Source organism: Chrysochloris asiatica, unplaced genomic scaffold (genome assembly GCF_000296735.1).
Source record: "Chrysochloris asiatica unplaced genomic scaffold, ChrAsi1.0 scaffold00056, whole genome shotgun sequence".
NCBI lineage: Eukaryota > Metazoa > Chordata > Mammalia > Afrosoricida > Chrysochloridae > Chrysochloris > Chrysochloris asiatica.
The window spans coordinates 4649561-4676224 of NW_006408574.1; the positions used below are offsets into that span (position 1 = coordinate 4649561).

The following is a 26664-nucleotide window of genomic DNA, read 5'->3' on the forward strand; positions in this document are numbered from 1 at the left end:
CCCATCCAGGTCTCCGCTCCCGGCCCACCTCGGTCTCCATCCCGACTCTTAGCTCCCGGTCTCCCGCCCGCCCGGACCCCGACCGGAGCCTGGCCTACTCGGGATCGCGTTCCCGGGCCCCCACGCACCCGGGACCCTGCTTCAGGTCCCCCGCTCACCCGGGGTCCCGCTCTCGGTCCCCTGCCCACTCGGGACCCCGCTCATAGCCCACCCAGGACTTGGCTCTTGGTCTCCTAGGAACCTGCTCCAAGCCCCTTGCCCACCGGGATGCCTGTCCCAACCCCTGGTCCACCCGAGACCCCGCTCCCGGCCCTCTAGGCCCGCGGAGGGCCCCCTGCACCCTAAGCCCTGGATTCCTGCCCCTGGCCCCGCCCCCTCGCTCTCACCCCATCTCCATCCCACTGGGCCATCGGGGGCCTTCTGGGTTTAGCAGCCCCCCGACCTGGACCACATTTCCCTCTTGGTGTCCCCGCACTAACTCTGACGTGTGCCCCGGCCCCCTGGCTTGCTTACTTGAGCCCTGCGTCCCACCCTTTCAGCCGACTGGAAGGTCCCTAGAAAGGGGTTGTGGGGCTGGGGTCACACTGTGAACTGAGGGGCACCTCGAGGCTCTTGGGAAGTGGTGGTCCTAATACAGAGTACTCTCAGGAGGTGGCCAGGGAGCTTGGTTGGTCCGATTGGACCTGGGGCGCCCGGTGTGTGCACCCCAACTTGGGAGAGCAGTAACACTTTGTCTTTCCCAGCTGCTCTGGGGCTCCTGGGGTCCCTCTGGTTGGACTCTGCCCTCAGGTGGAATCCGTGGGAGGGGGGCGGCCTGCGGGCTTCCTGACCAGGGCTTCCCGAGGTGCGGAGGGACCTTGTGAGCATGCGGCTGAAAACTCTTGAAAAGCAGCCTGAAATCAGGTGGATTTCGGAAGTCACCCTAAAGGGGCAGGCTTGTGCCTCCATGCCCTTTTGTCCATTCCCTCTCATAGCCACCCTGTACAGGGTTTCTGAGGAGCGGCTGGTGAGCTTGAACTGCCGACCTTGCAGTTCAGAGCGACTTTTGCAGCACCACACCAGGACCCCTCCCCCGTTTGTCTAAATTTGGCGAAAAGAAAGTACTGGGGATTTCTTGATTTGGTGCAGCCGTGATGGCTTCTGGCGAGTGTTGTTCCTGGGGCGAATCCGGGGTTAGCCCAGTTGCCGTTGTTGCTCTGTGGCCTGGCCCCAATTGAAAGCAGTCAGTTTAAACTGCTGACCTTGCGGTTAGCAGCCGAGCACTTAACCCACTGCGCCATCAGCCGAGGCAGCGATGGTTAGCTTTCTCATTGTTGTGGGGTAAGAGCCTCAAGTCTGCAAACTCAGCTGGGGACTCCTCAGAAACCTGGCGTGTGTTTCCGTAACTTCGCTGACATGAAACGAGTGCTGCTCTGATCACCAATGGCCCTTTCCCATGAGACAGGTGTCCTCCTGCCTGGGGTCTCAGGCACCACTCTCCTGTCTAGGAGAGAAAGGAGAGCAGCCTGAAGCAATGGTGTTTCCAAAGGTCACAATTTTGTGAAAAAGACCAAAAACCGTCTGTCTTCCCTGCCACAGCCAGCCCTCTGTGGTCTGTGTGTCCGTGTCTCTTGCTGTGGTCTTTTGTGACCCAGTTTTTATTTTCTCAAGTAGTAGCTCTCTCAGAAGATGGCTCCTGCCAGTGAGTGAGCCAATGCACTTGTTCTTCAGCCGGAAAAGCCCTGGTTTTGCAAGTGACGTTCCTAACCCAGCCTAGAGAAGCTGTCCCCGTCCAAGTACTAGCGGCTGTGACGCTCCAAAGAGAATCCAGACTCGCTTTATGGTCTCCTTTCCTGGGTTTCTCCATGCGCTTTGTGGTTTTCTTTAGAGTGAGTGCAGCCTGAAAGGCTGGTGTGAGGGACACCTGGTGCTCCCTGCCGGGTTTCAGAGGGGAGCATCAAGGCTCAGGGGGGTTCTGGGCCTGCCTTGGCCTCAGCCCTGCCCCCTGCCTCCAAGCCTGTGCCTCCTGCAGTGTGGCTTTCCCTGGTTTACAGGTCTGGGATGTCCGGGGCTTTCAGCAGGGCTTTCAGTGGTGGCCCAGGGTGGTGTAGGGTTTCCAAGTGACAAGCCACCTCCAGGGATGAACTTGTCTCCGCTGGCCCAGGTCTGGCCAGATTGGCTGAGTGCAGAAGGAAGTGGGCAGGTAGAGAGGCCCCAGGTGGGCTGAGCGCAGGAGGAAGTGGGCAGGAATCAGGGTCCAGAGCCAGTGTGAACGATTCTGTGTATAGAGTGGGCACAAGCTCTCATAGCACTTCAGTTGTTTGTAGCTCCATCCTGGCTCAGCACTGGACTGCAAACCACAAGGTCAGTGGTTCAAGCCCACCAGGTACTCCTCAGAAACCCTATACAGGGTCGCTCTGAGTCAGGACTTCACAAAGGTAGCAGCTCTTCATCCACAGTGTTCAAGACAGAGTACTGCACGTGATCAGGTGTGCACGGGGAAGACCCCGGGTGTGTGGAGGTGAGGCTGGGAAAATGACATGGAAGATACCTATCAGATCTGGGGAGGAACCCCTCTCCTTACCCCCAGATCTGGGCTATTGAGAGGAGAACCTCAGAAGCTTTGTCTCCTAAGCCCGAGGGTCCTGGTAACTATGGTGGTGGTATGACCAAATCCCTACGCACCTGGTGCAGGTCCACAGCCTCGTTCTCATCACCTTATATAACCCTCTCAGCCCCGTGAGGTTGGCTGTGGGGTCTGTGGGGTTCCGTACATGTACGCAATGGGGCTGTTCCCAGAGGGGCCCCCTCCCAACCTGCCCGTGGTGTCCTGTGCTCTCTCCTTAGGCTTGCAGGGACCAGTCCAGTGGAGACAGCCGGCTGGCCAGTTCCAACTGGCCAGCTCCTCTCAGTGTGTACTGCTTGTCTTTAGCCCTGCCATCGAGCGCCTTGCCCTTGGCCAGGAGGGACAGTGTCCCCTTGCTCCCAGGAAGCCAGGCTCTGGAGAAACTGCTGAGGCGGCTGTCGGTGTGAGCACAGGTGCTGGGGAGTCAGCCCCTGAAGGGTGTCTGCTTTGCAGCTGCTGCTCACCACCTGGCCTCACTGCAGGCAGTCTGCAAACTGTCAGTGGTGAGCGAGCGCGTTTCCACAGGTCACCAGAGGGCTAGCGGGCGTTGGGTCCTGCTGATGTGCTGATGGCTCATTGCCAGGGTAACGGAGAAGGGCACTGGCCTTCCTTGCCAACGTGGCCTTTGGCATTTCTACCTGCCCGTCCTTCAGAATGGCAGAGGAAGTCCCAGGAGGGGACCGCCCCCAGCAGCTCACCTTGGCCTTTGTCCAGCAGAGCTAGGCTGGCCTGGTGCAGAGACCTGCCATCTGTACACGCGGCCCACCCCCGGGCCCTCGGTCCCCACTGCGAGGATGGCTGTCCATCACATGTGGGTGGGAGCTGTCACAGTGGTGGTGTGCTGTGAGCGTTGTCCTCTTGTTTCGAGCTCCAGGAACTCCCGTCCCCCTCCCAAGGGCCTCCTACCCCTCCTCCTACCCCTCGCTACAGGATTTGTGGGGGGGAAAGGGCAAAGAGTAGCTGACTCACCTCCCTGCCTGCTGATCTGGCGTCGGGAGGGTAAAGGGAAGAAGCTCAGTTTGGAATGGGTGGGAAGAGGGACTGTGGTCAGCGTGGCCAACTGCAGCCACACACTCTCGTGTGACCTCCCAAGCCACTGGGCTGCCCACGGCCTTGAACTTAAGGGGAGCGGGTCAGGCCGCCACTGTAGCAGCACTAGGTCGTGCAGGGGGTGATCCTGCTGGAAGGGTCTAAGCTGAGGGGGTGGGGGGGAGGAATGATCAGGCGTGTGTGAGTCAGGTCTGACTCAACCATGATGGCAGTATTGGCCACAGGTCTGCCAGCCAGGCCCCTGCTGGTCAGCAAGGGCTACCCTGCCTTGTCCTCTGCAGCACGAGCTCACTGACCAAGGATCGCCAATACTGAGAGGAAAGAGCTGTGGCTCTCAGCCCCCTTTGACCCCTAAAATAATCCCACAAGCCCCACTGCTGCCGAGTTGACTGACTCACAGTGAACTAGAGGGCCAAGCAGAGCCGCTCCTTAGGGTTTTGAGGCGGGTGAGTCTTTACAGGAACACAGAGCCTCATTCTTCCCCATGGGGTGGCTGGTCTCAGGAACTGCCCACCTTTAGGTACGCAGCCAAGCCCTTTAACCACTGCGCCACCAGGGCTTCTAACTGTAAACAGGCGGTTGTGCTTCTTTACTGTGTCCCCCCCCCCCATTGTTGTTGAGTCCCGACCATTAGACACCGTGCAGGACAGTCCACTAGCCCTGAGGGGGCCAAGGTGAGTCTTTCTGTAGTAGGAGCTGCATTTTTCTTCCTCACAGAGGCTGCTTGATTCGAACCTCCACCCTTTCCGTTTAGCAGCCAAGCCCTTTAACCACTGCACTGCCAGACTCCTAGAAGAATAGCTCCTTTTAACTAAGTCTGGTGTGCCGCTGCAGGATAATGGAACACAAGGTCAGTTTGAGCCACAAGGTCGGCAGTTCAAACCCACCAGCTGCTCCTTGGAAACCCTATACAGCGTCGCTATGAGTCGGAACCAACTCGACGGTATTTAACAAGTGTTCTGTATTTCCTAAGTCTCTGGGATACCATCCCCTTGGGTGCCCTTTTACACTTGACTCTGGGGCTCCTGAGGGCAAGTCTTCCCCCTAGAGGCTGAGAAGGTACCTCCAGGTACTCCCTACTCAGCATCTGCCTGCCTCTGTCAGGACTGTAATGAATGTCACACTGGGTTTGCATCTGCTTAGCCAGCTAGTGACACTTCCTCGTGGTGCGTCAGCTCTTCTGGACCGTGCTGAGCTGGCTAGCTTGGCACCTCTGCTAAAGCAGCTTGATAGCAGTTCAACTGCCAACTCTGTGGCCAAAAGGAAGATTAGAATCAGGTCTGGTCTTACGTTACTAAGTGTAGCTCTTTCTTGAGTTCCAGCCAAGTAGATGTTCATGGGAGGGCGGTGTGTTTGAGGGGCCCAAATCACTAAACGGCCACTTTCCACCTGTGCAGCTGCCCTTGCAAGTTGTGGCAGGGGCCTCCCCGCCAGGCCCTCTCCCTACACTGTGCTCCAGGCACCTCATCCTCTTGGCCCAGACCCTCCAATTAAGAGTAGCCAACTCATCAGGACGCTGGGAACACACGCCACCTGTCTTGCTTGCTGGGCTCTTCCTAGGCCAGGTGGATGCCTCTCCCCAGTCCCCCGGGGGCTCCTTGCTGGGGTAAGGGGGTGGCATCAGAGCCTGCTGCCCTCTCCCTGCACTGAGTGTCTCAGCCTCACAGCAGAAGTGGAAGGGGGCGGTGTCGTCCCCATACCTTGTCTGGAGCTGGCTCGGGAGGAAATCCACAGGGAGCACTTGGGACTTCTTTTACTTCTTATTTGTAGGCGAGGTGGTGGCTGCTTTTTCTCCTTTGCATATGGAGGTGTAGACTAGTATAGTTGGAAAGGGGAGCCCTGGTGGCACCATGGTTAAGTGCTCAGCTGCTAACTGAAAGGTTACAGGTTCGAACCCACCAATTGCTAAATATGGCAGTTCTATTCTGTCCTCTGAGTTGAACTAACTTGACAGCAGTGGGCCGGGTTTGAGTTTTTGGTTTTAAATTTGGAAAGAATATTAACAGCCATTGATGCAACCTCCTTGTTGTGTCCCGGGCTAGCAGACCCCCTCCCTCCAAAAAAGGAAAAAAGTAACGCCTCTGTCCCCAGACACAGTGCAGATGTCTGGCAGGATCAGGCCAGGCTGCAGACTTCCGAGTCTCTTGCCACTTTGTTGATTGTAGGTTGTCTGTGTGTCCCTGAAGTGGGTCAGCAAAGGCTGAGCAGATGTGAAGAGAGTCCAAGCACACTGCTTGAAGAAAGTCCCCCCTGCCCTCCCAAGGATGAGCCGGCCCCCTGTGGCCCTGAGTGAGGGGATATTCTGGGCTCACCAAGAGCTGTCTCCACAGATGACTCTCTGAACGTTGACAACCTGGGGCTGTCAACCAAGCTGGCTAAACAACTCCTGAGACATCTAAGCGACTTTTCAAACTGGGGGAAATGAAAAAAGGTGTTTACGCATGCCTCCATTTACTCCAGAAATAGGTGTGACCCGCCCCCGCAGGGACGGTGCGGGACATGTGGCGGACTGCCTGCCCTTCAGACTCTGGCCTCCTGGCATGGCACTTGGGCGGGCGGGTCCCGATCTTTCTCCTGCTAGCTATCAGGTTATCAAGGCACAACCTGGGCGGCCAGGAGGGGAGAGCGCTTGTGCCGCACCTGAGTGGCGTTTGCACCTGGTGTCCTGTTTCCAGGTTGGCATGTGACCCGCATTGCCTGCACAGGACAGGAAGCTGTGAATGCATCCCTTTCCGCCTTGTTGTGCCCACAGTGTAATCCCTGAGCATGACAGCCGAGCATTTCAGCGTCTTGCCCATAATTACAGTTGCTGGGTCAGGTTGGAGACTTCCCGTGGGGTGTGAGAGGCCAGTTCTGGTTCCTCCCAAACCTGCTGTTCTCAGCTTGCTGGAAAGTCTGGGCACACACATATCCCACTTGACCGGCCACAAGGTTCTCCTGGCCTGGAATCTGGGCCCTGTCTGCTCTTCCACTGATCTGCCCATTTGTAAAGAGGCCTTGGATGAATTTGGGGCTTTCAATGGGGCTGATTTAGCCCCCAGGGGACACTTCTTAGTGTCTTGAGGTGGTTTCAGGTATCACAGTGGGGGATGGAGTGGGGAGCTGCTAGTATCAGGAGGGTGGGGCCAGGGGTGCTGCCAGCCTTCCCAGGGGTCACCAGACCCCAGTGCCACTGGCAGGGAGACTGGGACAAGAAGGTTCTGGGCGTCTTTGCAGTGTGTGATGTTGCTGTGAGCATCTGTCGTGCTGTCTGGGGCCTTTGCTGTGGGCAGCACTTTGCTGACACATGTCCCACAGGGTGGTGGAAGCCTTGCAAGGGCCCTCACTGGCTGTGTCGTCCACAGTTCCTGCGTGTCACCAAGCAGTACCTACCGCATGTGGCACGCCTCTGCCTCATCAGCACCTTCCTGGAGGATGGGATCCGCATGTGGTTCCAGTGGAGTGAGCAGCGAGACTACATTGACAGCACCTGGAGCTGCGGCTACCTGCTGGCCTCCTCCTTTGTCTTCCTCAACCTGCTTGGGCAGCTTAGTGAGTACCTGTGCGCAGCTTCCCTGGGCAGCTCCGTCACATCCGGATGGATGGACGCTCTGGGATGGGGAGACGGGGCTGCAGCTTGAGGGTCTCCTGCAGGATGGGATGTGTAGAAGGGGTGAATCAGATGAGGTCACAGAACTGTCCACTAGCCGTGAAAGCATCTTCGGGTGGCCCTGTCTGCTGGTCCCGACGCTGCTATTGGCTGGGATTCTGATTGGGCTGCAGCGGCACCAGGCTGCCCGGGGAGCTCCCCCAGTGCCCTCACCCTGACTCTCGCTTCCCAGCTGGCTGTGTCCTGGTGCTGAGCAGGAACTTCGTGCAGTATGCCTGCTTTGGACTCTTTGGGATTATAGCCTTGCAGGTAAGCAGCTCTTAACCTTGTTCTCCTGTTCTATGAATTCCCTCATCCTCCTTGTGCCCTCGGTGGGGCTGGCTGCCTGGAGCCAGCAGAGAATGGTGGCGCCAGCGAGTCCTCCACAAAGGGTCAGACACGAGGTCGGTTTTGAGCCAGGACCAATTTTGGTAGGTTACCACTAAGCAGAGCAGAGCACCTCGTTGTCCAGGGTGAAATGTGGAATTAGACCCTCCTTGCTTTCTGATGTAGTTATGGAGGGTGAGGAGTACGTGACCTAACTGCCAGATGGCGTCATCATGTATAACTACAAAACCACTGAGAACCGTGGCCACGTTGGCACCTACCCATGACGGGTACAGCCAGCATCACTTTCGCTTCACACCTCAGTGCTCCTTAACACACAAGATAGTCGGATGCTGAATTGTTCAGTATTGTTGTCAACGGGAAATGTCAAATAACGAGAAGAGGGAAGAGAGGGAGGGTGTTCACTATTTTAACCCAGATCGGTGGACTCAGAACTGGGGGCTCCTCAGACAGGCTCAGGGCCCACAGCCCACCCAGAAGGTGCGCTTGAACCAGGAGCTGCTTTTGTGCGTGTGGTGAACATTCTCACTTAAACTTCCTTCTGTAGACAGGAATTCGATGGAAAATGCCATCTTCAGTCTCTTTCTCTTTGTTCCCCGCAGACAATTGCCTACAGCATCTTATGGGACTTGAAGTTCTTGATGAGGTATGTGCCTGTGGGGAAACTGTCCGTGGGGGGCTCCCCGTCTTTTCCTCACAGAAGCTGGAACCTCAGTGCCATTGGGTGGAGGACAGCTGCTTGGGGTCCAAACTGAACCTCTTAGGACCGGTCTCTCTCGTGGATACCACTGTCCACACCCCAGACTTACTGTGGTTGTCAAGTGCCATTAAGTCACATTTCCACTCAGGACCCTACAGAGGGTTTCCAGGGAGTGGCTGATGGGTTGAACTGCTGACCTTGTGGTTCGCAGTCCAGTGCTTATCCTACAGAGCCACATCAGACACCCCCAGACTTACTAGTGAGGCTGACCACACTGACCCTGCCGGTCCACGGTGATGCCAGTGTGGCCCAGCCCCCTGTCCCTGCTGAGTCCTAAGTCATGTAAGGTCGCACATTCCCACTCTGCCCAAGTCCCTCTGGGCAGGCAGTGTGGTGCGGCCCACAGCCTGGTGCTTTGCTCTTAGGAACCTGGCCCTGGGTGGAGGCTTGCTGCTGCTCTTGGCAGAGTCACGGTCAGAAGGGAAGAGCATGTTCGCGGGCGTCCCCACCATGCGGGAGAGCTCCCCCAAACAGTACATGCAGCTGGGAGGCAGGGTCCTTCTGGTCCTGATGTTCATGACTCTGCTGCACTTTGACGCCAGCTTCTTCTCTGTGAGTAGCCTGGCTCAGGCCCTGCCCCTGTCCCTGCCCCTGCCCCAAGCCACCCTCCCTGGGAAGTACCCACCCACCTGGAGTCAGCAGTAGCCCAGTCCCGTCCGCCTGGCCAGGTGCCCTGCGGCTGGCTCCTGCTTATGCTGCGTGTATGCGGCAGACTGGGAGAGGGCTCTGTCCTTGCTCCAAAGGCTTGCGGAGTTCAGGTCAGGTCCTGAAGGAAGGGTACCTGGGACTGGGCCAGAGGGGAAGGCGGCTTGCAACTGGGATGCCTGGAGGGGTTTAGCGACCCACCAAGGAAGAGCTTGTGTGTGTCCTGGTCTGCCGCAGCCTGTCAGTCAGACTAACCTTTCCCAGCCCTTCATGCTTCCGAGCCAGTGTGGCTGTCTCCACTGCCCACCTCTCTGCTCTTACTTCTTCACTCGCCATTCCAACTGCCCTTCCCCTGCACTCACTCCAAATCTCTCCCCTTGTGACCCATGCAGATCCTTCAGAACATCGTGGGCACAGCTCTGATGGTCTTAGTGGCTATTGGCTTTAAAACCAAGCTGGCGGCTTTGACTCTCGTTGTCTGGCTCTTCATCATCAACGTGTATTTCAACGCCTTCTGGACCATTCCTGTCTATAAGCCCATGCACGACTTCCTCAAGTACGATTTCTTCCAGACCATGTCTGTGATCGGAGGCTTGCTTCTGGTGGTGGCTCTGGGTCCCGGGGGCGTCTCCATGGACGAGAAGAAGAAGGAGTGGTAACAGGCCCCATCCCTGCAGGTGCGGGCCATCAGGGCGGATTCCACAAAACTGCCAGCGTTTATGTACCCCCTTCCCCCGTCCCTCCTTGGTAAAGGCACAGATGGTTTGAGAACTTTCTTTACAGAGACACCTGAAAATTGATGGTTAAAGCTGCCTTGGAACCGTAATTAGGTAGATTGAGTATTCAGTGCTGGCCAGACGGTGCGGCCCGCCCCTCCCCTCCCGGCCTGGCTGCAGCATGGGGTGGGCAGCTCGTGCCCCCTCAGTCCTGTTTCTGTGTTTGATTTTCTTTCTGGGAGGGAGGCCTTCCAGCTGTACTGTGAGCAGATACATTTGGTGTGTCCTTCAAAGCAAGTCTCCCTCCTCTTATTGTAATTCCTCTTGACGTTTACATTCGTAGCTAAAACTACTCAGTGATTGGGAACTTGGGGTGGCCTGGCCAAATGTCACACTTGCTGTCAAACTCCCTGGTTTAAAATCCTACCCCATGACATCAACCAAGGTGGTTTCCACCCCTCGTAATGCGTTATTGGAAGAAGTGTCATGCAGCCCCAAACTCAGAGATGGATGCAGTATTAAAGGGATTACGACTGAGCTGCTGTTTATGGTAGAAGTCCTGACCTGGAGCGCTCTCGGGTCAGGACCCCAGCCAGGAGGGGCCGGGGGTTGGGCATCCTGGGACACATGCAGCATCTACAGCCTGAAACCCCACTCAGAAAGACTGGACAGGGTACCCCTTTCCCAGCCCCCCATGCTGGCCTGCCAGTCGCTTCACCCCACTGCTCAGCTGGCCCCCTCCTGTCTGGCCAGTTGCCATGGGCAGTGGTGACCATAGACTCCAGGACCCACTGGCTCTAGTTACCTCACACTTGACCTTTTCAGAGACAGTGTTGGGGGCCACAAGCAGCTGAGGGGCTACCTGGTAGGCGTGGCCACTTACTCTCAGCAGCATTGACTGACCGCACTCAAGGTATTCAGCTCCCTGACTTTTGAGATGCTGAATGCAGCCAAGATTTCTTTCTACAATTTGTGATGCCTTACCGATTTGATCTGAATCCTGTCTTTAAAGTTTTCTAACATTGCCTTATACTGTGTTTTTCTCTTCTTGGGGGCATATTTACTTGTTGTGGATCCTCCCAGGGGCCCAGCAAAAGATGACTGAGGCTGGGCACTTAGCACTGGGGTAGCAGGCAGCAGCGAGTTCCAAAAGCCCATCAGAAGCTCTGACCTGAAGCCATCCTGAGGCAGGGTGGGATGACAGATGTCCCAGCCAGTGGAGTTCATCCCTTGATGTTTCAGCGAAGCCTTTCACAAGGCCTGCTTCCAGCATCTTTAGGATGATACAGTGGCCAAGGCCAGAGGGGCTCTTTCTGTGTAGCCCCTCAGATGTCCACCCCTTACACCCATCCTTGTCACTTGGCCACACCACTCTCTGGCAGGGAGCTGGGTCCTTCCTGGCTGTGTGTCTGCGGAAGGGTACCATCACCGCAGGCCTCGCCCAGCCTTGGTGGGCGTCGACTTACGAGCTACCAATTGGTTTTGACAAAACAATTGATGAAAATTTTTTTTGCTTTACCTGGGAAATAGGTATAAATCTCATTTTATGCTGTATTTTATATCTTAGTTGTGTTTGAAAATGGTTTGATTTTTGGAACACACATCAAAAATAAATAATGGCATTTGTTGTACGTGTGGTCATCTGGTGCCCTCTAGTCCAGCCACCCAGCTCAGTCACTTCTAGATGCTCCTCCTGGGAACTGCTGCTTCCTGTGGGGTGGAGGGGGGATTCCCCCATTTCACCCCTACCTAGGGGCAGCAACTGTAGAGTGAGGAGGCAGGAGACCAAAAACACTGGAGCTTGAGGCAGGCTGGGACAGGGAGACCCCCTGAGGGATGAGCTGGCTCCTGCTGGCTTTTCTAGCTCAAATGCTTCTTGGAATGGAAGCTCCTTGGTCCCAAGTGGCCGCCTTTCACCTTCTTCCTCAGGGAGCCTAGCTGTGTCTGCAGAAGAAATAAGCACCATCAGAGAGCCTTTCTGATCCCAAGATACAGCTGAGTCGGAACGCAAGTGCACATACACACCCAGAGGTGCTGCTCTGAAAACTTGCCATCAGCTGCCCTGCCCATGGCAACTGTACCTGTGAAACATCCTGGGGGGAGGGGGGGCTGCTCTGCTGGCCCCAGTCTTGTTACCTACTCAGATCTTCATTCTGGACCCTATTGCTAAGCTAAGCTCAAGGATCGTTGTCCAGTGCCAGTGAGTGGCTTCCAACTCGGCGAACTGTATAGGGTTTCTCAGGTGTGGCTAGTGAGTTTGAACCGCCGACCTTGCGGTTCCAGCAATCTTTCTGTCCAGTGTTTATTCTATAGCACCATACCCAGACTCTGCCAATTAGACCGGGTCTCCTGGGTGGCATAAACGGCTGAGCTACTAACTAGACGGTGCTTTAGAAGAAAGACCTGGTGATATATTCCAGAAACCAACCACCCAAAGCCCAGGGTGCAGAGCTCTACTGACACGGATGCCACAAGTCAGCTGACTCTGCAGCATAGTTACTGCAAGCCAACGGCCTCCAGGTTTCCTCGTCTCCACAGCAACAAACAACAAACGAGAGGCCATGGTACTGCCCCAAGCAGCAGTCCCCACTCACTTGTACTTTGTCATAAGCGGTTAGCTCGAAGTTCTACATGTTCTTTCTTTTAAAATAATCTGAAAGGGATTGCTCGTGGAGCCTGCTATGCTTGTGGCTGACCTTCCTGCGCTTCTGGGCCACCGTCTGGCTGGCTTCTGTCGCCTGCCCTCTGCTCCCAGAGCCTGGTGTATTCCTGTCATCCTCAGTGTCCATCAGACAGTCGTCGGTCCCTCCCAGGTCGTTTCTGGGGAACAGCTCAGCTGCAAGGAGAGAGGCAGACAAGCTCACGCGTTCTGTGAGGGGCACTGGGGGATGTGCAAGCAGCCAAGGAGGGAGGAGGGCATGGGGACTGAGCTAGGCCAGCAGGGGCGTGCCTGCTTACGTGGGTACAGGTCTGTCATGCTGTCGTCACTTTGGGAACCTCCATCACTGGATTCAGGCTCCCAGAAACCTCCTCTCCCGCCAGGCTGCCCCCCGTTGGTGTGATCCTCCTGCTGCTGCCGCCTCCTATGTAACAAGCAGGCCGGGACGTACTCCACTCCCTGCTCCTGGCATTCCTTGTCTGGGAACAGTGAGGGGTACACTTACCCAGAGCCCTGAACCCCCAGCCCACAGCTGCGGGTATGTGCCCACCCCACCAGGCGGTGGTCTACCACCTTTTTCTAGTTCAGTTGCAGCCGGGCCACCAAGGGAGCAACCGTGGTGAGCACGCAGCGCACGACGCCAACAAGGCCAGCCTGAGTCCAGGACCCGCCATGCCCGTGCTGACCCCTTAGGAAAGTCCCCCAGTGTGTCCCCGGCACGGCCCCCCGGCCCGCCCCGTCCCGCCGCCCGGACTCACACTGGCGCAGCGCCTTCTGGAAGCGGCGGCCCCGGGTATGCCTGAGGACGTGCTCCGGACACTTGTTGATGTGTCGGAGAGTGAGTTTGCAGAAGAGCTGGTGCCTGAGGGGCAGGGAGACCACGCTTTCAGGGACAACTGCTCTGGCTCTGCGGGCACTGGCCCGGCCCCAGGACGCGAGCCCACCCGCCGCCCCTTCCTCCGGGGCGACGGCGCAAATGACAAGTCTTGCTCCCCAGGGCCGAGCCCGCCTGGAACCGCGGGAAGGGCCGGCTCCTTAGCTGGGATGAGGCCTCCCAGCGACCCCTCTCTCAGAGCCGGGCACACGGCTCGGGTAGAGGCAGCTCAGCAAGGGAGGCCCCGGGGAGGTCGGTACCCTCGCCCCACATACGGGTTCTTGGTGCTGGGCACGATGTGCGGCTCGAACTCGGCGTAGTCGAAGGCGGGCGCTGCGCTCACCAGCCGCTGGTACTTGCGGCCGCGGGTGTAGAGCTGGAGCGCCGGCAGGCGGCAGGGCAGCTCGTGGCCGGTCAGGGAGCATGTCACCTGCGGGCGAGGGCGGCGCGGTCAGGGCCCAGCCTCCGTCTCCTACCCGTCCCCTTCCCTCTTGTTCCCCCCCTCGGACCCTGGCGCCGCCGGGCTGGAGCCGCAGGGTCGGGTGCTGGCGCAGGTAGTCCCGCACTTCGGCTGGGAGCTCGTCCATACTCGGTCGCCGGCGTCGCGCACACAGGCGTTACGACCTCCGCGGCGCCCCGGAAGTAGATACGTCTGCGTCCCGGATGTGTTTGCCTGCTGCCGGGGCAATGGCGGCGCAGTGGCTGGCGGGACTGAGACTGCTGCGCGTGATGGGTGCGGGCCGGGTACGCGAGGGGCAGACAGCGGGGAGGAGGGGTGCAGAGGGCGGGGGCCCCTAGGGAGGGGGGGCACACAGGGCGGGGGCCCCTGGGGAGGGGGGGCACACAGGGCGGGGGAGTAGGGTCCCGGGTAGGAGGCGGGTGGCGCGCTGGGTAAGAGTTTCCATTAGTCCCTCTGTGCTCCCGCAGGCCCTGGGCAGTGCGGTGGGAAGAAGCGTCCTTGGGGTCCCCCAGCGCCCAGGTGAGGAGTGTGTGGGGAGAGATTGAGGTGTCCTCCCTGCAGGTTGAAGGGACCCCAGGGGACTGAAGTACAAGAGACAATTCCACAAAGGATGTTGTCTATGAAATGCATTTTAACCGAGTCTTGGTTGTGTGTGGCTGTTGCTGCTGGCTTCTCTAGAGTTGATCTAACTCACACTGACCCTGTATGACACACTAGAGCTTTTTATTAGCATCCGAGTGCTTAACCTGTGTGCCACCAGGGCTCGCTGTCAGCACTGTCACAGTAGTAAGGCTGAGAGAGGGCAAATCACTTGCTCCATGTGTCAGCTGTCTGTTGAGTGACACACCCAGTGCACACTGCTGTCCCGTCCAGCACTGCTGCCTCCCTCACGGGTCACCCTGTGAGCACACATGCGGGAGAGTGCGGGAAGAAAGTGTTTTCCGAGCCCTGAGGATGGATACGATGTTCCTTCACACGGGCATGGTGGGGCCACTGGTTGTTTCCTTGAGCAAAGAAATGAAAACCAGATGCATCTTAGGACACATGAGTTGCTCAGGGTCGTGGGTGGTGGCAGAGCCAAGAGCAGCCTGTGTCTTGTTTAAGTGTACTGGGGTGAGCTGGTGCTGCTTGTCTGCCATTTTGGCCTGTTCGCTCCTGTCCAGTGTTCTCTTAGGCGGGACAGGCAGAGAGTTGGTGAGGAGTCAGCTGCTCCAATTGACGCTTCTGGGTTTCTGACCCCTGCCAGTGGTAGGAAGCCAGCAGTACCCACCTCTCTTGCCTCTAGGGGTGGCCTGGAAGCCAAGCAGGTGTGGCGGTTCCACAGCAGAAGCACCTGCCACCAAAAGGGAGGACGAGTCCTTTCTCCAGTGGTTCCTGCTCCTTATCCCTGTGACTGCCTTTGGCTTGGGGACATGGCAGGTAAAGGCTGCTGTCTCACCCAGCTGCCTCGGAGCCCTCAGCCTGCTGCCGTCTGCTCAGCATCTGTGTCCACAGGTCCAGCGTCGGAAGTGGAAGCTGAAGCTGATTGCGGAATTAGAATCTCGAGTTATGGCTGAGCCTGTCCCTCTGCCAGCAGAGTGAGTATGCGACTGCTTGGCTGCCTTCCGTCCCTTCAGTGGGCCTTCGCCAGTTCGTCCCTGGCTCCCCCCACATCTTTAGTATGGGTTTCCTGTTGGAGCCTAGGCATCCTGTGGAGCTGTGGGACGTACCCTGCCCCTTAGCCCTGGCTTTCAGCCTTTCTCGAGATGAAGGCCCCTCCCTGGGCTGAGAGCCTTCTAGAGCAGGGTACTTAGCTGCAGGGGAGAGGGGTGGACAGAGAGGTAGTTTAAAAAGTGCCCCAAGTGAATCTGCTGTCCCTTGCCCCTCACCTCATTTGCAGGCCCGAGCTCTGGTAGCGTAGTGGTTACGAATCGGGCTGTGAACCTTAAGGTCAGCGGTTCGAAACTACCAGTCGCTCCGCGGGAGAAAGATGAGGCTTTCTACTCCCGTAAAGATTTACAACACCCTCGGAAACCCTGTACAGGGTCGCTATGGGTCGGACCCGACTCGATGGCACTTAACAACAACAACAACAACAACATTGGATTCATAAGGAGCTCTGGTAGCATAGTGGAATCAGGCTGCAAACCACAAGGTCAGCAGTTTAAAACTACCAGCTGTTCCACGGGAGAAAGATGAGACTTTCTGCTCCCGTAAAGATTTACAGCCTCGGAAACCCTGTACAGGGTAGCTGTGAGTTGGAACTGACTCCACGGCACATAACAACAACAACATTGGATTCATAGTGCATAAAACGTCCACACGGGTTTTCCCGTTTTTAGCTAATTTGAGACTGGCAGCAGAGACCTGCATTCCCACATAGCATCAGAGAGCAGGGCTGGGGACCACCCCCATGAGAGGGCACGCCCTGCAGTCCCAGCCCCCCTGAACCCTGTGTTCTGTCTTTACCAGCAGGGTCTGGGGGTGCATTCCTGCTGATCCTCGCTTGGTCTCAGCTCTCGCTCCCCCTCCCCCCCCCCCAGCCCAGTGGAACTCAACAGTCTGGAGTACAGGCCAGTGAAGGTCAGGGGGCGCTTTGACCACTCGAAGGAGCTGTACATGATGCCCCGGACTATGGTGGACCCAGCCCGGGAGGCCAGGGAGGCTGGCCGGATCTCATCCTCAGCCGAGAGTGGTGCCTATGTCATCACCCCCTTCCACTGCTCTGAGCTGGGGTGAGTAGGAGGGGTCCCAGGTCAGACCATCCTAGTCCCCCCGCTGGCCTTCCTCAACCCCCAACCTCAATAAGGCCTCCATCTGAAATCCCGAATTCTGATAGTGGTTAAGCAGCCTAACCTTTGGGCAATTTGTTTGTCAGGGAACAAGTCGTAAATAAGTTGTTAAGGGGCTGGGTAATAGGGCACCAGCAAGAGGAACTCAGACTGTCCAGAGAGGCCAGAGAAAGCCTCTGGGGTAAAACTTGAGTGACAGGAGGGAGCATTCACACCCAGGCAAAGGAAATGCCCATGACCCTGGACTCATGAAAGCCCCAGCCCTCCGGGTTCAGCTCCCAGCCTGCATTGTGAACCCCGAATGTGGTGTCAAGGTGGCTGTGTGCTTGCCAGCTGGCCGGAGTCACACTGAGACAGGAAGACCAGTTGGTGGGGTGTGAGCCACAACTCCATAGGAGGGACTGTCCACCAGCTCAGACACAGGCGGCACAGGTGGTCACGGCCCTCCAGGGATGGTTATTCCTTGAGGCTGTGGTCCATCCTAGAGACACTTGTCCTCCCACAGGCCTCTAGGATGGGCTGTCTCGTCATCCTTCTCCAAGTTAGACTCCCCAGACCAAGTCTTGCGGTTGTTATTCTAGAACCACTATCCTGGTAAACCGGGGGTTTGTCCCCAGGAGGAAGGTGAACCCAGACACCAGACAGAAGGGCCAGGTAAGGGCCACCCCCATGCAATGTCCAGTGTTACCAGTGTCCCTTACCCCCACCCCTTGTCTTGACTGCTTCCGCCCCTTTGACAGATCAAGGAGGAAGTGGACCTTGTGGGGATGGTGCGGCTGACAGAACCCAGAAAACCATTTGTTCCCAAGAACAATCCTGAGAGAAACCATTGGTATTACCGGGACCTGGAGGCCATGGCCAGTGTGACGGGCTCTGAGCCCATCTTCATCGATGCCGACTTCAGTACGTTGGGACCAGCCCAGTTTCCAGATCCAGCCTGTCTTTGTGGGGTGGGGTGACTGCTTACCTCTGGAACTGGCCCTGCTCAATACTGAACGTAGCAGGAATGCAAGGACAGACAGACCGACAGACAGATGGGGCAGGGCCACCTCAGTGAAGCACCTTGGAGGGGGCCCTGAGGCTGCTACACTGTCCTTACAGAGAGCACTGTCCCTGGAGGACCCATTGGGGGCCAGACGAGGGTCACACTGAGGAATGATCACTTACAGTACATCATTACCTGGTGAGTGCCTAGGTCCTAGGTCCAAGGTCCACTAATCACCCCCCACTGCAAGTCCTCCCTCTCAGTGACACAGCTGCCTCTCCCCACCCCAGGTACGGCCTCTGTGCAGCCACAGCATACCTGTGGGGCAAGAAATTCCTGCGCTGGACACCCATCAGCTTGAGGTAGTCATCGTAATTGTCTGCAGTCCCTTACTTCAATGGTGGGGCTTGTGGGATAAATAAAGCTTGCTCGTGGGTGCACACAGAGCCTTTGTTTATAGCTACACAACACAGTGGGGGCACATCAGTTCCATGACAAGCAGTGGACGACTGAGAGGGGATGGAGGTGTGAACACCAGTTGATAAAAAAATTGTTTTCTGTGCCTGGGAGGCACTCATCTCAAGCCTACTGGCCACTCCTTATCAGGTCCCTGAGTCCAACTGACTTGAAAAGGCACTTAATCCCTAGGGGGAACATTGGTGGTTCAAACTCACCAGCTGCTCCTCTAAAACAGGATCGCTGTCAGACTCAAACTTTTATTTCACCTGACTTGGTTTTGTGAGCACACCATTTCAGTACTTGGTGTTTTCACTGTATGATTAAGCATTGGACTGCTAGATGCAAGGCCAGTGGCTCAAACTCACCAGCCCCCCCACCCCTAGGACAACCCATGTTGATGTAAATTCAGCCACCCTGGATTCACCAGCACCAACCTGACAGCACACACCACTTTCTGAGCTTTCCCAAACCCCCAACTTAACAGACCCCACTTCACACCTTACAGACATCATTTATCTGACAACCCAGACAGGAGCTCAAGAAGGAATTTATTTATATGTACAGAGAAACCAGCCGCGTACACATTAGCCCAATTTGGTAGCCAGTTCTTTGGCCTTTGCCTTTTCCAGCTTGGCAATGCGAGCCACTGATTTTGGACCCAGGACGTTGCCTCCCCAGTGACGTCGGATCTGAAAAGAGAAGGTGGTTGGTTGGTTGGTTAGCTTCTTATGAAATCAGGCTGTGAACCGCAAGGTCAGTAGTTCGAAACTACCAGCTGCTCTGCAGGAGAAAGAGGCTTTCTGCTCCCGTAAATATTTACAGCCTCGGAAACCCTGTACAGGGTCGCTATGGGTCGGAACCAACTCGACGGCACTTAACAACAATCCCCCCAGGGCCCTTGGGATATGCTAGTCAAGCTGTTGCACTTGGTGGGATCCTGGTGTGAACCACCAACTTAGGTCAGCAGTTCAAACCTATCAGTTGCTCCTAGGAAACCCTGTACATGATTGCTATGGGTTGGAACTGACTTGATTCATACCTACAGCCACGGCCAGAAGAAAAGGCAAGGCTGGCTGCTTCTGTAGAGACTTAAAGGTCTCAGTGACAGCAATGTGTCCTGCAGGTCAGCCAGTCTTTGGTAAAAAAAAAACTGCCAAGTGGGATTTCATGTGACAAGCCATCTCACCTCGTCATATCTGTCGTTGTAATTGGTCCTGATGGCTTCTACCAGCTTAGCCAGAGCTCCTTTGTCTTCCCTAAGAGAAAAAAGATGAGAATATGGGACCCACCGCATTTATCCCCCAGCTAACTTGTCTAGAAAGCAGGAGCAATGTCATATTTTGCACCAAACAAGCCTTTTTTGCCTCAGATAAAATCTGACCACATCGTTTATTCAGGTGAAGAAATTCTTAACCATCATTGGCAAAAGGTCAAGTTATCACTCAGACCACCTCTCAGAAATCCTACCCAATGATTTCAGTGTTCCCACCCAATCCCCACGGAGTCCTGGTGTGGCCCTGTGGGTTAATGCGCCAGACTGCAAAGCGGTTTGAACGGCAAGGTTGGTGGTTCAAGCTCATCAGCTGCTCCTTAGAAACCCTATACAGGGTCACAGGTGACTCAACGGCACTTAACAAACACCCCCCCTGGATCCTTAACAGAGCCTGGGATAGGGTCCCTCAACTTACGAGTTCACCTGCGTGAAGGCCACAGTGGTGCAAGTCTTCCTGTGGACCAGGCGTCCCAGCCGGGCCTTCCCCTTGATGATGCAGTAGGGAACTCCCATTTTACGACACAAGGCCGGCAGGAAAACGACCAGCTAGAAGACAAGGCCAGTACGATGAAGAATGCCTATCAACCCAAAGTGACCATTGAATTGGGTGCTCTGGCAGCTCTGGCTCAGGGTTAAAAAGCTCATTGTGTTTGCACTTCAAGGGTTAATTCAGGGCTAAAGTGACATCACAGCGAGAGCCACTGTGGGTCGCTGGTTGGTTGGCACCACGTCACGACAAGCCACGCACCTCGATGGGGTCCACGTCGTGTGCGATGACCACCAGCTGGGCCTTCTTGTTCTCCACCAGAGTGGTAACAGAGTTCACCCCTGCAACACAGGCGCCATGAGCACAAGGGGGTCGCGGCTCGGCCCACTCAGCTGCAGGGGGCTCGGCTGTGACTCAGTGTTAAAAAGCTCAATTCTGCCCTCATGGTGGTTTCGGGAGAAGTCACTGTCATCACTGCCACAGCAGACCCCCTGCCCATCCCTCAGGGAGGCCCACTCACCAGCACGCAGAACAGGGGGCCTCTTGGTGGGGACGTCCCCTTTGCCAGCCGCCTTCTTTTCAGCTCGGGCCAGCAGCCTCTGCTTCTTCTCCTGCTTCGTCTCCGGCCGGTACTTGTGGGCCAGCTTCAGCAGCTGAGTGGCTGGACAAAACAAGGTCCTTAGTCTGTCGTCTGTCTTGTGCCCCACGTTGCCATCCTATCTTGCTACCTGTCCTCCCCTGGGAGCAGTCCCTACTGCGATGGCTCCCTATGCACCCGACATGCAGAACACAACAAAGACTCCCAGGTTCCAAACCTAACCTCCTGATAATACCCAGTCAGTTCAAACGGCCTCAGTGTTCCTCACAGTCCAAGTGGTGGCTCTGTATCAAACCCACCTGTCTGGCGGTCCAAGGCCTGGGTGAACTGGTTAATGGCAGGGGGGACTTTCAGCCGTTTGTAGAGAATAGCCCGTTGCCGCTGCAGCCGGATGTAGCGGGGCCATTTGACAAAGCGGGTGAGGTCCCTTTTGGGTTGGATGTCCTGTCCTGTAAAGTATTAGACGGCGCAATGAGTGGGTTCAGCCGCCTCTCCACTGTTAGGTCTGGGGCCACTGGGAGAGGGTCTCAGTGCATCAGCGATCTTGGTGGTTTGAGTGACATCACCGCACTCAGATAGCAAATATTCTTTCACATCATCTGCACCCAGACACCTCTGTCCTGGGGGGCGTCCAGTGCCTCCCCTCATCAGCAGTCAAGAGACACCCCCCCAGCACTGCATCCAACTGAAGGGACGCTGCTGCTAGGAAGGGCCGCTCCATCCCACGCCCCAATTTCCAAGAGTAGGTTACTTGGGTCAGGAACCACAGGGTCAGCAGTTTGAATCCACCCACCAGCTTTTATAGCCTTTAAAACCCTATGCCGGGTGACTAGGAAACCCGCCGAGACAGCACACAGTTGTCGGGCCCTTAACCACTAAGGCGCCCTGGTAGCACCGCGAGCTGAGCACTGAACTGATAAGCACAAGGTCAGCAGTTTGAATCCAGCAGCCGTCCCGCGGAATGGAAAGCATTATAACCTCGCAGCACCGCAGCCCGACTCTAAACCACTAAGGCCCACAGCGCCGTGAACATTTCAAGGAACGAGGCCTCGTGGCAGTGGGGTAAGCAATGCACTCTACCACCGAGGTCAGCGGTTCAAGTCCCCAGGCCGCTCCTCGGAAACCGACATACCAGCCCTTTCTTCCCGACTCACCGATACCGAAGTTCTTGGGCCTTTTCTCAAACAGAGGATTCACCACCTTCTTGGCCTCCTGCTTCTTGACAACGGCAGGCGCCGGCGCCACCTTCTTCCCCTTGGCCTTCTTTCCCTTCGGCTGCGCGAGGAGGAAAGGCGCTCAGCGCCGCGCCTGCGCCCCACCAGCTCCCCAGCCCTCGTGCATCGTCGTCTCGGTGGCAGGAAGCCGACGGCAAACGCCCGTCATCATCCGCACCGGCCCACCCCCAGCCGGACGCCCTGCTCTGCGTCCCGAAGATCCGGGGGCCCCGCGTCCTTGGCCGCGACGGCGGCGACCCTGGCCGCCCGAGTCCGCACAGCGGCGCTGCGCTCCAGTCCCCCCTCCCTCGCCGCCGAGCGGGGGCCACCGCACCCGCATCCTTTTCCCTGCCGCCGGGGCGACCCGCGATCCCAGCCCGAAGCTCACGCGCCAGGTCTCGCGGGGCTCCCCCGCCACCGATCAGAGAAGGGGACCCCATGGGGGTACGCCTCGAGGAGGATGGCGGCGGATAGCGCCAGACCAGTCGGGGCAACATAGGCGCCACATTCACTCACCATCTTGGGCGGATGGATCAGAGAGAAAGAGAAGGAATTGTGGGTAATTTGTAGGTAACCTCGGAGATCGCGAGATTTGGTGTCTGCGCGGGATTTTGGATTTAAAGAGAAAATAGCGCTTTGCGCCTGCCGGAAGCTTAGCGGCCGGAAAGGGACGTAGGAGCTCGCCGCCCGGGTGGTGGAGTAAGCCTGGTAAGGGCGGACCCTGAGCGGTGGGATCCAAGCATTTGGTTGTGCCGAAGGCGGGCGGTGTAGACGGGAGCTCTCTCGGAAGAGATGCCAAGCGGCCTCTCGCCCGACGCCCCCACCAGACCCCCCTACCGCGGAGCCCCGAGAACATGAACCCAGTATTAGCCCTGGAGTTACCTGGTGGCTCTACTCATAGCGACCGCATAGGACAGAGAACTGCCCCACAAGGCTCCCGAGACTGCCAGTCTTTACGGAAGCACATCTCCAAGCCTCCCGTCCCTGGGTTCAAACCACCAACTTTTAGATTAGCAGTCAGACGCTTCACCGCTGTGTCGCCAGGCTCCTCCAGGAGCTAGCACTGCCCAGCACCCTGGAGGGGGCGGGGTGGGCTGGAGAAAATGCATCCAAGGTGTGTGCATGGAATGGGAAGGACTGGATACGGCTGCTTGCTGAGACGGGCATGGAGCTCCAGCGAGAAGCTGGAGGGGAGGAGCTGTGAGCGCTGTCCAGGCCGCTCTCGAGGCCCGGGGGGCCTGAGGGACACCCCATCGCAGCCCTGAGAAGTCTGGCTTGGAGCGGGGAGCAGGGCGCTCAGGGTCCACCTAGTATGAGGCTGACCTTTGAATTTGTACCGGGAGAGCTGGCCCAGGGAAGAGGCCGGGTTGCCAGTCCCTGCAGTTGTGTTTCTCTGTGTGTGAGTGAATGATTGAATGAGTTGAGCTAAGGTGGCAGCTCAGAGATGGCTGAGGTTGACCGCAGTGGGCCCACACTCAGACGTCTTCCCTCGGCTGTGCGTCCCAGGTGTGGAGGACCCATGGCCCAGCAGAGAGCTCTGCCGCAGAGCAAAGAGACGTTGCTACAGTCTTACAACAAACGGCTCAAGGACGATGTCAAGTCCATCATGGACAATTTCACAGAAATCATCAAGACCGCCAAGGTGGGCGGGGAGGGGGAAAGGGAAGGGGAGGGCCTGCCGGCCCTGGCTCTGGGAGACCAAGGGTGATGGTGAGTCCAAGTGGCCATTCCTAGACTGTAATCTACAAGGGAGCCCTGGTGGCGCTGTGGGGTAAACATAGGGATGCTAACCACAAGATTGGCGGTTCAAACCCACAGCCGCGCCTCCCGAGAACCTAGAGGCTGTATGCTCCTGTAAAGATCTACAGCCTCAGACACCCTGTCCCATAGAGTTACTGCGAGTCAGATTACAATGCAGTTGTTTGGTTTTAATCTTTACGGGAGCAGATGGCTAGGTCTTTCTCCTGCAGAGCCGCTGGGTATGTTTGAACTGTCAACCTTTGGGTTAGCTGCTGAGCACTTAACTATTGCACTGCCAGGGCTCCTTGGGTGGTCAGCCTGCTCTGGCTAACAGCATGGGGCAGGTTAGCTCTCAATAGCAGCCAGCATGTGTGAAACAGCTTCGCTGGGCCTGACACTGGGTCTTAAAGCAGTGACCAGGGCAGGCTGACCCTCGACTTACTTGTTTGCCACCCCCCTTCCAGATTGAGGACGAGACCCAGGTGTCCCGGGCCACCCAGGGTGAACAGGATAATTACGAGATGCACGTGCGAGCTGCCAACATTGTGAGTCAGCCAGAAGGGCCCAGTGGGCTCCAGGCACATATGGGGGTTCCTGAGTGAACTTGGTATAGGATACACATGGCTCTGATGCTGGTCCCCTTCCTTTCTTTCATGGCCAACAAGGCCTTGGTTTCACCCTCGGCTGCTGTGAAGCGGAGCGTGGGGATGGACCTCTTAGGGGGCCGTCATGGGAGGGCTGTTTATGTGGGTGGGAGCTACACTGTCTCGGGGCACTGAGCCCTGAAAGTGGTTGAGAGGTGGACCTGCCTGTGTGACGTGAGGCTCCCCAGAGTCACCATGCAGGGAAAGGAATTCCAGTGTGAGCCAGCAGGGACCCCAGGCTGTGTTTCTGACTCGTCTTTCTTGGTGGTCCGAGCTCGCTCTTCCCTCTGCTCACTTGTTTAATCTCTCAGCTATCTCAAAGGAGATTGACTGGAGACACCACCTAACCCTGTAGATCGCATCCGGCCTCAGTCACGTCACTGTTGCTACTGTCGTTACACGCACCTTTGAGTCGTTCCTGACTCATAAAGACCCTGTATAAGGTGTCCGAGGAGTGGCTGGTGGGTTTGAACCTTGCAGTTAGCAGTCCAGTGCTTGTCCCACAGAAGGCCTTCATGAACATCCTGTTGGTGGTGGTAAGTGCCGTTGAGTATAGGGTTTCCGAGGAGCAGCTGGTGAGCTTGAACTGCAGACCTTGCAGTCCATTGCGCTGCCCTGCAGCACAACACCACAAGCCCATCAACACCCTAGAGGTGAGGATTTATGAGTCTCCGGATGATGATGTAATTATCCTCCATTTTGTGATCTGATGTCCTGGTCCCGGGTGCTCTAAATCCTCACCTCTAGGGTGTTAATCCTGAGTATCATGGCCCAACCAAGTGGATGCACATTTTAGGAGGATAAATTTGATCAGTAACATGGATGAAAACATGCAGAAAAGGTCTCTGGGGATCCCCACCCACTGTCGGCAGGGCAGGAGCTTAAGGGACGATGGTTTTACCAGTGGGTTTGAGCAAACCCACGTGACTGGTGTGTAAAGGACAGGGCTTCTGTGAGCAGGAGCCGAGGCCAACTGAAGGCAGGTTCCAATGGTTCCCAGCAGGCTCATCCTGTAACTGACCTTCTACTCTGTTAGTTTCCCAGGGTTCCTGAGATAAATTTCACACCACAGACCTTGCTCCTGGTAGCTGGTCTCTTCCAGTGGCTACATCCGTCCACTCTCTGGTCTGTCTTCTCCGTGTCCATCCCTGTGCTCTTCTCAGTGTCTAATATGATCTCGTGTGAACTGAAAATTGCAAAGACTAGCTCTTCCAATAGGGTCACGTGCACAACGCCAGGGGTCAGGACTCAGTTCCACCCATGGCAAACCCAAGTTCTGTAGTCCCATTTTGCAGATGAGGCAGCTGAGGCTCTGAGCTGAGCATCACTGTCACCCACCCGCATCCGCTCTGGTTCTGGCGACACAGGTCCGAGCTGGCGAGTCCCTGATGAAGCTGGTGTCCGACCTCAAGCAGTTCCTGATCCTCAATGACTTCCCATCGGTGAACGAGGCCATCGACCAGCGCAACCAGCAGCTGCATGCGTTGCAGGATGAGTGTGACCGGAAGCTGGTGGCTCTGCGCGATGAGGCCTCCATCGACCTCTACGAGCTGGAGGAGGAGTTCTACTCGTCCAGGTACAGATAGAGCAGCCTGCGCCCAGGGGCAGCTCAACCAGGAGTTCCCGGGGCTGCGCTCTGCTCTAAACCCTGCATTTCAGAGCTGGACATAGACGCCCGGGCTGCAGCTCCCTAGATGGATGTCACCGGGCCCTACCATGTGAAGGCTGGCCAGCCCTGGGAGGGAGCGGGAAAGCCCAAACAGAGACTGGCCATGGGAGCAGACTTGGGCACCCAGACCGCCAGTCTCCATTCAGCTCAGCCTTGTTTTCTGAACCCTGCTACATGCCAGGTCACATATGGGCACAGCTGTGGGCAAGACCTCCAAGGGCCATGTAGATCCCGAAACCTGAGACCGTTTCTCAAAGGGTCCCGAGAAATCAATGTCTTATGTACAGAGGGGAAACAGGCTGGAGATGGGCAGGCCTCGGAAAATCAAGATTCAGTCCAGCAGATACAAAGCCCAGCGCCCAGCAGGTGCGCCAGCTTGCACGCCTCTCTTCCTTCCTGGCGGTGGATTTAAAATGCGCGAGGTTGCACTGAGTAGCCCTGGACATCCAGAACCCACATGCCCCCCTCCCTGCTCTGGATGGACTCTATGCCACCCCAAGGTCTGCCCAGTTCTGGAACATTCCCGAGGGCTCCAGCTCAGCAGACATTGACATGCGCCTCCTACATGCTAGGGCAAGCTAGGGGAACTGACCCACACTACCCCTTGCAGACCCTTCAGGGGACGTGACCCCCCCTCCCCAGCCCCTTTTGGTTTTGCAGAAGACCCTCATGTCCTCACCTTTGTTTCAGTCCTTGAGCAGCTGATACTGTCTAGATCCTGAGCCAGAGCAGGGAAGGAACCTGCCCCAGGTGTCACAGCAAAGCGGAAACACAACCCAGAGTCCTAAGTCCCAAGCTCCCAATGTCCTCGCCACTCCTCCCAAAATATGTGCCTGGGCTACCCCACTAATCACTGGAGGGTTGAGGTGGATGGGGAGGCCCGCGCCCCCAGGTGTCTCCTGGGGCAGAGTAGGTAGATTCCTTGTCTGCCCTTTCGATCGATGGTCAGGGCTCAGCAGAGCCGAGCTCCTGGCCACTCCCTGCTATCCTCACAGTGGAGTCCACTGATGGTCAGGCACTCCTTCCCTGCATGAGCTACTACCCCCAACACCCGGCCGCCGCCTGCTCACCCACCTTCC

The 26664-nt window shown here is 56.8% G+C and overlaps 5 protein-coding genes across 7 annotated transcripts in view; 3 read left to right on the forward strand and 2 right to left on the reverse strand.

The window, feature by feature from the left end:
* The window catches only part of SURF4 (surfeit 4), a 10144-nt gene extending 366 nt beyond the window's left edge, over nt 1-9778 (forward strand). The window contains exons 1-6 of one of the 3 annotated variants that reach the window (XM_006863723.1): nt 3821-3829; nt 7000-7186; nt 7477-7553; nt 8234-8277; nt 8757-8943; nt 9429-9778. In XM_006863723.1, the coding sequence (XP_006863785.1) occupies nt 7081-7186; nt 7477-7553; nt 8234-8277; nt 8757-8943; nt 9429-9695 (681 nt within the window). In that variant the 5' untranslated portion in view covers nt 3821-3829; nt 7000-7080 and the 3' untranslated portion in view covers nt 9696-9778. Of the gene's footprint in view, nt 1-3820; nt 3830-6999; nt 7187-7476; nt 7554-8233; nt 8278-8756; nt 8944-9428 lie in introns of those variants that run through there. The other 2 variants (XM_006863721.1, XM_006863722.1) reach the window with 2 other exon arrangements.
* A 1834-nt stretch (nt 9779-11612) lies between these two features.
* On the reverse strand, nt 11613-13872 carry SURF2 (surfeit 2). Its single transcript, XM_006863829.1, has 6 exons — nt 13795-13872; nt 13561-13715; nt 13170-13273; nt 12711-12890; nt 12449-12588; nt 11613-11696 (listed from the first exon to the last, which is right to left on the reverse strand). The coding sequence occupies exons 1-6, from the start codon at nt 13870-13872 to the stop codon at nt 11613-11615; spliced, it is 741 nt and encodes a 246-aa protein (XP_006863891.1).
* Nucleotides 13873-13972: 100 nt separating this feature from the next.
* On the forward strand, nt 13973-17867 carry SURF1 (surfeit 1). The gene is made up of 9 exons (XM_006863830.1): nt 13973-14029; nt 14213-14264; nt 15031-15164; nt 15240-15322; nt 16268-16459; nt 17098-17170; nt 17257-17419; nt 17618-17699; nt 17792-17867. The coding sequence occupies exons 1-9, from the start codon at nt 13973-13975 to the stop codon at nt 17865-17867; spliced, it is 912 nt and encodes a 303-aa protein (XP_006863892.1).
* Nucleotides 16977-25505, forward strand: MED22 (mediator complex subunit 22). The gene is made up of 4 exons (XM_006863725.1): nt 16977-16987; nt 23047-23174; nt 23737-23817; nt 25284-25505. The coding sequence occupies exons 2-4, from the start codon at nt 23052-23054 to the stop codon at nt 25500-25502; spliced, it is 423 nt and encodes a 140-aa protein (XP_006863787.1). The 5' UTR covers nt 16977-16987; nt 23047-23051; the 3' UTR covers nt 25503-25505.
* RPL7A (ribosomal protein L7a) lies at nt 18509-22075 on the reverse strand. The gene is made up of 8 exons (XM_006863724.1): nt 22049-22075; nt 21473-21593; nt 20618-20767; nt 20241-20381; nt 19982-20061; nt 19649-19779; nt 19147-19216; nt 18509-18649 (listed from the first exon to the last, which is right to left on the reverse strand). The coding sequence occupies exons 1-8, from the start codon at nt 22049-22051 to the stop codon at nt 18545-18547; spliced, it is 801 nt and encodes a 266-aa protein (XP_006863786.1). The 5' UTR covers nt 22052-22075; the 3' UTR covers nt 18509-18544.
* Nucleotides 25506-26664: the final 1159 nt, after the last annotated feature.